This window comes from Linepithema humile, chromosome 2 (genome assembly GCF_040581485.1).
Source record: "Linepithema humile isolate Giens D197 chromosome 2, Lhum_UNIL_v1.0, whole genome shotgun sequence".
In the NCBI taxonomy this organism is placed as follows: domain Eukaryota; kingdom Metazoa; phylum Arthropoda; class Insecta; order Hymenoptera; family Formicidae; genus Linepithema; species Linepithema humile.
This window is the reverse complement of record NC_090129.1, coordinates 6311382-6321378: the sequence shown is the minus strand read 5'-3', so window position 1 is coordinate 6321378 and position 9997 is coordinate 6311382. Positions and strand designations below refer to the sequence as shown.

The 9997-nt window shown below is 35.5% G+C and overlaps 1 protein-coding gene across 13 annotated transcripts in view; it reads right to left on the bottom strand.

Annotated features, from left to right (window-relative positions):
- LOC105678710 (cyclic nucleotide-gated channel alpha-3) overlaps positions 1-9997 on the bottom strand; it is a 159970-nt gene that overhangs the window by 58646 nt on the left and 91327 nt on the right. For all 13 annotated transcript variants that reach the window (XR_010888386.1, XR_010888393.1, XR_010888390.1 and 10 more), the window contains 2 exons: positions 9050-9304; positions 7409-7539 (listed from right to left, as the gene is read on the bottom strand). Coding sequence is in view for 1 of the 13 variants with exons in the window: in XM_067348954.1 (XP_067205055.1) it covers positions 7409-7539; positions 9050-9304 (386 nt within the window). In the remaining 12 variants the exon portion in view is untranslated. The remainder of the gene's footprint in view (positions 1-7408; positions 7540-9049; positions 9305-9997) is intronic.

The following is a 9997-nucleotide window of genomic DNA, read 5'->3' as shown; positions in this document are numbered from 1 at the left end:
GCTCGTCCTTAGGCAATGAAGCTGAGTAACGGCCGCTCCCGAAATTACAACATCAAAATTACTGGACTAATATATCAGAACACGACTGACGTAATTAAGGAAATTGATGTTGCTCCGCCCTTGGTAGCTCGCAAAATACATCGGCTGAATTATGACGCCGCAAACTATGCGTGTGTCGGATGAACTTTGAGCTTCCCGTTAAATAGCTTTGCTAATCTCGATGTATGACGAAGAGAGTCTCTTTCAATGCATTGTATAGATTACGTATTGGCAAATATGGAAGCGCACAATTTTGCCCGCGTGTAAATTGGCTCTAAATCCGTCGCAAGGTTTCAACAAATAAACACCACGCATAAAAATTTAAGAAACGCCATATCATTATTTCGAGCATGAATAGAACCTGACAACATTCCTGTCGCGTAAAAGGCATTGGTACTTACGGAATTGATATCGCGCACTATGGCGAAAAGGTTTTAACGATCGCGTCCCAATTAATTAAAGCGCAAGGTGCGTCGTCCGGCGGAAATGACGGCCATTCCTCGGTACATCGATATTACTATCGTAATATAGGATGGGACATAATTAGCAAAATTAATATTGACTCATACCACAACTACACAGCTAGTGGCGCGCGAACGAGCCGTGGATCAACGTACCGTCAAAGTACGCGTTAGCAGCAGGTTTACCGCTTCCCGATTTACCCTGTCCGGTTAATTTCATAAAATCAACGTTGGACACCACCCCTTTCCCTCCCCCCTCTTCGTTTCCTGCACCGGCTTTGCCTCCGGGCTGTGCCGGTGCCATCCAATTATCTTAACTAATCTCGGGGAGAGACCAGTCGCAGTTGAGTAATTTACAGTGATACTTTGTTTTCACTGCGTATACGATACGCACGCGACAATGTGCGGGCCAAATTCCCTTTTACACTGATTAGGAAACGTTCATAGCATTTGTAACTGTATATTCTTCTCCCTATCTCTCTCTTTTTCTTTCTTTTTCCCAATGAGATAAATTTTAGATATGTTTAATCAAACATTGCTATGATTAGTCCATAAATCTTCAGCAGTTTTGAGGATTTCCAATCAAAAAATAAAAAATAAATTTTTTTAATTAATAATACACATCCCTTTGTTATCAATAATTTATTGTCGTTTTTCCACCGGCAAATTGTTATTTAATACATGTATAAATTTATAAATTGATCTTAATACAATGTAAGAAATACGTGTTTTACGGAGTTCGATTTTTCTACAGATAAAATTTAATTGCAATTTTCAATCAAAGAGTTTCAATTAACTTCATAATGAATACAAAGTAATCAAAAAATAATTATATTTTATAAAATTAAAATCGTTTTGGTTTTCTAATCATGATTTAGAGAAAGTTCCAGTCTCGCGTAAATCAACTGTTGCTCGTTAATGGCGAGAGTTACTGTTTCATGAGCAACTCTCAGTGTAAAAGGGAATGTGGCGACTGTTCAATGTCTACAGAGGAATTAGGTGTATGTATGTGCTGATGTAACGTATCCTGTGTAGCAGGTAGATTGCTCCTAGATAATGTAACGTCGCTGATGCAACGGCATACGTAAGTAAAGATGCGAACGTAGAAAATGGTACTTTTAGGATGCTGAAGAATGTAAATTTACAAGCGAGAGCTTAAGTCAAATTTATATTTTACAATATGTATCGTAATGACTCCTGTAGAATCGCGAGAGAGGAACGTAGTATATAATGTACAGTACCGTGCATATACATTAATTCACTTAGAACTTTGTTTGCATCTTGTTAGCGATGACTTAATTCCGACAATTCTTGGAAAAGTTATAATAGACTTTTACTCTCTTTTTCTTGGAGCAGCGTAGATTTGACTATCTATCTTTTTCCGTACATTCCGTATATACCGTATATTCCACATGTATTCCGTGTAGAAAATCGCAAAAGATCGATAAGCGCGTTTTACTTGACGCGAGTTTTAAGCATGCTCTTTTTAGACCGTCCATCCTCGCTTTAACGAGGGTCCGCCATGCATCGTTATTCTCAATTAACCCTCACCGCGAGCGTAACACGCTAATAAACTATTTAACGACGGGTAATTAAAAGTGAACTTAGTAGACACGGCGATGTGGCCAGCAAAATCACGAGAGTTTTGCGCCATTTCCTGCGCAGAAGTGGACAATATTCGTGCGAGCGGTATCTAAATCGTCACCGAGTACCCGAGTACGTGTAAACTCTCGCGCGCACGTCGATGGCTATAACCGTTTAATGATAGCTAATTGTAAGGTGAGCCCAGCGAACATTATGTCGTAGTTCTAGCAAATTAGAAAACTTTTCTAGTAACCGTAGACGCTTGCAGATAAATTGTTGGCAGCGCGCAGCGCTACAAGCAGCGTTGAAAATTGAATTTGACGAATTACTTTAGCTAAGTAATTCTTACACTCTCAAAATATATCTCTTAGCGGACCTCTTAGAATGTTGAATTTTCTTCTCCATAACGAATTTTTCTCTATTTGTAAAAAAAATGTTGTCAACTATACAACAAACACTAATTCAGTTTTAGGGAGTCAAATTTCTGTATCTTTTCTTCTGATTTTCCTTTTTTCTTTGTCTTTTTTCCCTTCTTACGTCGTCTTTTAACTGCTTTATCTTTCTCTAATTAAAAAATCATGCAATGCTATCAATTGCTTAAAATTTATTGTTTGGTATCTTCTTTCTCTTTTATTCGTATTCTCAATCTAACGAGGTTACCTGCTTAGGCAAATACAAAATAGCGAAAGAACAGCGCAAACAAGGGAATGAGAAAAAAATTGGAAAATTAAAGAAAGAAATACGATAGTTGGATGTATGCTTTTTATTATTGCCGCTTTTTATTATTAAAACTTCATTGTGCATCCTTCGTATTTTTTTTCTTTATTTTACGCGGCACAGTCCGAAGCAATCCGATAAATTCACGGTTGTCATGCAGGAAGTGTGCCGAGGCAATAACGCTTTCGTGTTGCTCGTAACGAGATTTCACGTAGCGGAAGGTGAATGCTAGTGTAGAATTAGAAGAAATTCTATTGCGTTCCATATTTAATTACCGGCGCTCCCGCCGGAAGCAGTTTAATTCCACGAGGAAAATTGTAAAAGTGAAGAGCGCGGGGGTCATTATCGTCCTGTATTTTATATTTCCTTGCGTATCCTTGTGGAATTACGTTTATATAATAGTACTAATTCTCATTTCGCGTTTCTCATAAGAAACACATTGTACATAAGATTCCTCCCTCAATCGCATCGAAGTAATTAGTTTACGGAGGATAGTGCATCTAAAAAGATTTTATAATGGTAATAACGCATTATTTGCATTTATGGCGAATTCTCGGTCAATTTTATGTCAGTTCGCGTTCTCTTCTTTCGGATTACGATCGCGATTTCTTCACGTTTCAATGAACGATTGGTTCAATAAAAGTGAATTTTTAAAATCTTTATCATAACATTTCCATTGTATCGTCATTTCTATGTAATGCTGTTTCCTACTGTGTACAGGAAAACTGCTTTTGTGATTTCTTATCCGAGTATGGAAGAGCTCTCGGCTTCGACTTCGTGGCTTCGTATTACGAGTAAACTTGTCAGATTAATAGAGCTAGCCCGATAAATTTGACGCCACTGTCAATTATATTGAATTAATTTCGCTAGGTTAAAGATCTATTTTTTTGCCTCGGTATAAATTAGAAAGTTTTTAAATATCGGATTTACATATATTTTCTTAAATTTTAATAACTCGGCGTTACTAAATTTATTGACTTAACATTCACTTCATATGAAGATTAAAAGAGAAAAATGATCATGAGCATACAACTGGAAAGTTATCCGCCTGACAGAATCGTTAAAAATTTGATATCAAATTTCGAATTCAAGTATAGAAATAGTATCAGTGCAAGATAATAATTACTTGTCAGACGAAGATGTCAAGACACATACTGTATAAATTTCGCAAAATTATCGAATTAATTTATTTTGCAATTATACAGTGCTTAATCAATGTCATACCTCATCGGCAAACTAATAGATTAAATTGAATACATGCCATTCTGACATAGCAAAGGATTAAATCAAATTTGTTTTATTTTAATTAGCAATATATATATATATATTTTTTTTTTGAAGAACTAATTAAAGAAAATTTACCAATTATTTAAACAAAAAAATATTTCCATCAAATAATTTTAATTTATAAAATAATTTCTTAAAATTGCATTCGGAATATTTTAAACATTTTAAAATGCTGCTTTTCATCTATTTATTCTAATTAATGTGACCATGCGTGTATTGACGTCGCAACAAGTAACAGAAAACAATGTTACATATTGACATTGTGATAACTAATAATTTATCGATAGACAGTTAATTATCGAAGACTCGACTTCTTTGCAGATTGTCATTATCTCGTAACATTTTATCTACTTTGTAGTCATCAAAACTCAAAGTACGACAGAAATGCAATTTAGTTTATTTCAGGTGTATAGAAAAATTTAATTTCTTTCTGATACGCGACGATTGACATTTCGATTAAATCTTCATAATATTAAACAGTAAAAAATAATAACATGTAAAAACATATGACACAATAAAATTTTGCATACACAATTACTCTGTGATGATACAATTCCCAGTTTGAAAGCTATTTTTCAAAGCCGACATAAATATTTTAGTAAAACGAACATTAAAGACAAAATTAAACGTGCAATTTTCTTCATCGTAAATTTTGTGAAATTCTAACGTCATTATACGTCAAGGAAATTTTTCACAAACATAATGGAGGTAACGAGAAATGTGTTCCAGCTCCTCAACGATCCCCGAAGACCATCATTAAACACCGATCCTGTCAGCTTTCCTTGCACTACGAGGAGATCAAGAGATTTACAAACTCTAAAAAGGATCTTGATCGGTGAGATAAAAGCCGTAATTGCCGACAAATGTTATTTTCCCATTTTCTATCCAACCTTTTTCACTACCAGTATATATAATCCACTCTGTCTATGTATTCAGAATGTAACGATAAATATTTTTAAAAGGGTAAAATGTTTTTGAAAAACATCCGGAAAAATATGTCGTAAATATCCTGAATCTCAAAAAATATATGTATAATATAACTAAATCGATAGCTGTATCTCGCATATCTCAATATTTTCGTTAAATTATCGTGTGATAGCGCACGACAGATATATAACACTTGTAAAAATAGAATAAAATGCGTGTAATAATTTCATATTATTTCAATTTTGAATAAGTACGAAAGATAGCAATGTTATTTTAATTATTATGAAGCAACAACACACAGTATTATTTTGTGTCAACTTTATATAAAAAAATAAATACAAACTCCCGTTGCTAGTGCAAAATTCGAACACGGATGCCAGTTTCAAACGCCAGATAGGCGTTTATTCTGGTCGGTTGATCACAAAATCAAAGAGAAGCTAAAAGTCATCTCAGTGTTTTTCGTGAAATGCTCACCGTTCCTTTTATATCAATCTGTCTATTTTAAATTAAAACTATATAAAAATATGTCCAAATATTGATTAAAATACACCACATGAAAAGATTTGGTTATATAATGCAATACAATATCAATTTTAGTTTTAAAATAAATGCAAATGGTGATAAATAGGGATCGGTGAGCGTGAAAAATACCGGAATAGCCGTTCACAGTCTTTTCTCTGGGCAGAAGAAATATGGAGTCATAAGGTAATATCACGAAATATCTCGGTAAATATCCCATACTTTACGGTGATTGAACAACACCGCAAGAAGATACCTATAGAAGCGTACAATGGAAGGTCTCTCAGTTATATCTTTCGCAGTTCTAGCGTCTCTCGATACGCAATACAATGCCAAGGGAAGCAACGGCTATAATTGTAACGCAGTGAGTCGCGCGCCGTCGTTTAACGGAACGAAACTCGCGTTAATATAATTAACGTTAACTTTAGTTACATTTAGTTAAAATTGAGAGAAGTTTCCTAGTAAATTGACTAAGGTTTCTCATTGTTCACTTGCTTATTATTACGCTACACTAATTTATATAGGAATAATTAATTTAACCAATATTATAATTAAAATAGAATTTAACGGACCAACTACAAACGTGAACAAGTTGAAACAGAAGTAAGTACATTTGCGCAATCTTCTATCGAATGCTATTTAAAGAAGAACTCTAAGAAAAATACACGTGAGGAAAGAAACGCGAGAGTGTCAACAGATTGAAAGATACAAGTGAGAAAGAAAAAAGCGCGAAACGAGCACTCAGTCTGCGATTTCTCTCGGGTTAAAGTGACCGTCGACGCGCGCACTCTCTGGCTTTTGCGCCAGAACGCCTCATCGAATCGCGCATTTTGCGGAGAGCAACGCGTAGATAGCAACCCGGTGAGTCGTGAAATAACGAAGGTGTAAGGGCGGAAATGCGGACGCGGCAAAACTGCGATGCGGCACAATTAAAACGGGGCTCGAAGCACGGAAGTGTCCATTTCTCGCTCGACGTTAATTGAAAATGCAGTTATTTATCATGCCGCTTCGCGCGATGGAACGGCTCGGGCGAGCTGAACGAGCGAGGAACCGTCCCTTCTGGCGGTATGCCAAGCCGTAATTCGAACGACTTGGAACGCGAAAGCATACGGCTATATTTTATCATATGTTTCAGGACATGCACAAGAGATCTATTGTAAAAGTCATTCGGTTGCGCAAAAATTTACGTGACAAAAATTAACTGTCTCTGACTTGCGTGTCAAAAATGTGAAGATTTCTTTTCAGAGACATATTAATCAGATCCCCCGCAAATTTTCAAACTCGTTCTTTTATTGCATCTTTATCCACCAAATATGCTAACGCTCATTGTTTTCTCGTATTCATAATTGTAATTCCCTTTATTGTGTCGAATTATATCGCAAGTTCGAAAATGAAATCTGAATGAAAACGCGTGCTAATGCGTTGCACTTTGCGCTCATTTGCGGTTCATTTTATTCGAGCACTTTGAATAATTACCGACGTCGTGTAAACGTGGCATACAAACTTTGCGAACTTTCGTGTGTGACTTTCGTATGTTTCTATGCGCGATGAAAATCAAATGAAAATCATAATTCTGGTTTTTGGCGCTAAATGTATCATTAATGTGCGCTGAATTGTTTACCGTCACGAGCCAAGAGATGAATATTTTCGTGAGTCTTCTTTCTGCTTTTACGGTGAGGTTGAAATAAAATTTTGTGAAATACGATGGGGATTCAATAGCGTCGCAATAAAAATCGACGCTGCTCGTGATATAAAGAAAAGCCGATGGCTGATCTGATTTTGCTTTCGTCGAACGTGATTCGGTTTGCCACTCAAGTACAACCGGCGCGCTAAACGCAAAAAAAGCGCATGCAAAGAATTTGGATCTGACTCACCCTGAAACTCCTTCCGCGCCGCGCTGACGGATGTGACGATATTTGCGACGTGACCCAGCACCGTTGCGAATAGCAGCAAACCGAAGAGCAGCTGACCAATCACAAAAAGATATTCGCTCTTGCTTCTCGGCCTGAAAAAAAAGGTACAATATTTTAATATTAAACGTTCGGCTAACGTATGCGTTTTTTTGCTTCTACTGTTTTTTCATGCAATATTTAAACAATTTTTATATAAAAAAAGAATTACTTTAGAAATATTTTTAAAAATGCATAGAGCAAAATTATTTTTTTATATTTATATTTAATTACAATTTCTTTAATAGTGCCGTAAAACTGCACCCTTTTTCATATTTTTATTAATTAATTACTCGTTAATTACGTTAGCGACACCATTTCGAACAAAGTGAGGAAAGAAACCCTCCTTTCAAATAAAATTCTTCGTACGATAAGTACATTATCCGACATAGAAATAGCACCGGTCATTTTTCTTCTCTCTTCCGCGTGAACTCTATTTGACTCAAGCCAACAAAAATACTGTGATTCATTTATTCGCAGTGTGTGTACCGACTCTTTTTAGTTTTCCGATTATACGACTTTTGTGGACGAATCCGACCGTAGGAAGTAATGACTTTGAATTTTCATTCTACGTTGACAAACATTGGCAAAATTGGAATATTCGATTTCTGTAAGTTTTAAATATAAAATACGATAGATCTCAAATCGCGTATACATGCAAATTTAAAATAAACATCATTAAGAAAGATCGAAATATAATCGCGATGTATTTTCGATGGTACGCCGCAGAACCTAAATATCACAAAAAATTTATCATTTTAGTTATTTGTTCGGTTATTTTTCTGACAATTGTTTTTTTCGGCGGTTTGGATATTTTGCACGCACATTGTTGTCAATTTTTATAAAAACTACATTTTGCGAGGTATAGTTGCAACGAAGCGTTATAACCAAATAAAGCTGAGCATTTGTTCGCCGTATTTTATTAAAAATCGAACGCGTGTAATTAATGATTTCGAATTCGTGAAAAATTCTACATAGGAAGTACATAGCGGCATAGAATTAAAAAAAAGGAAAGAAAATCGTTATTTTAATAGTCTCGTAACTGTGGTGCGTTTGATATGCTTTTTCTGCTCTATATGCATGTTGATTTGAGAATTATGAAAGGTATAATAGTGTGAAAGCTATTTCCGCGGGTTTTCGCTGACGTTAAAAAGAGAAAAAAAGAATACTACAAAATTGCATAAAAGTCACAAAGAGTAGGTCACAAAGAGATATATCAAATTGCCGCAAACGTTTTGTGACGATTAGCATAACAAAATATCCTTTGCGCAATAAAATAAATTAATATAATATATCGTTACACATGAAATATTTTATTTTATACATTTTACGAAACCAAATAACTTTTATCTTTCAAAAAGAGAATAGAATGAATAAAATTTGCTTAAACAGATAATAGTTTGCATATACGAATGAAAGAGTTTCCCGAGACTTTTTGAGCAAAGAGAAATTTCTTGTCATGTTAATATATTCACTCAAAATTCTTTTTCGAGCTTGCATAATCCACACGTATGTATATCCATATATATATAAAACATAAACTCGTTAATAAAAAAAAATAAATACCTGGGAAGATCACCGATGGTCGTCAGGGCAAGTGTGCACCAGTAGTAGCTCTGCAAGTATTGCTTGACAACGTCTGCCGTTTCGGAGTCGCTGAACACCCAGTTCTTACTGCCGAAGCCGTTGTTCTTATAAATAATGTGATAGAGGCACCCGTTCCAGTGAAAGATCACCAGTAAATAATGTATCAAGGAGGTGGAGCGAAACAAATTTGGATAGTTTGTGTGTCGCTCAGTTCTGTCCATGAACGCCCAGAACCTATGCCAGACACAGAGAAAACAGGTCGAGAAAATTGGCGGAAATTCCGGCGGTCGTGGCGCCGATAAATTTTGAAATTCCTCTCAGAACATTTCACGGTAAGAATCACACGGAGCGCAACGAGAACGCGGAACAAACGGTTTTTTTTATTTTTCCGTGCATAAAAGAAAAATTGAGCTTTCAACAGGTTTAAAAATATACTCCTTTCCTATTTTTATTTATTTATTTTCATTGATGAGCGCGGCGAGATTCCGCCGCATTGACGCGCCATTTACGCATTATTTTCGCGATTTATAACGCGACGCAGCGTAGCTATTGAAACGATTTTGATGAATGATTTATAGTATGAACTGTGAAGAGCACTGAAAAAGTGTATAAATTCCACTATTATTTTTAATTTTATCGAAACTTGAATAGTTGACATAATTGATTATTATCTCAATTTAGTGTTCCGAGTGTCCATTTGATCAATGTTTTTATCGAAAGAAGAAAATTGTATTACTAAATCTATTATATCGCGTGGCCTTTTCTCCAGTTTCAATACTTTTTATATGTTCTCTCATTACTCTTCGCGAACACACGAGATCTATACTACAATCCATGTTCTCTCTCTCACAGCCACCATTTGTCATTAAATACGACCATCCGATTCCCAGTTCCGTTTGCTTAATACACATATCGCGTCCAATGTCA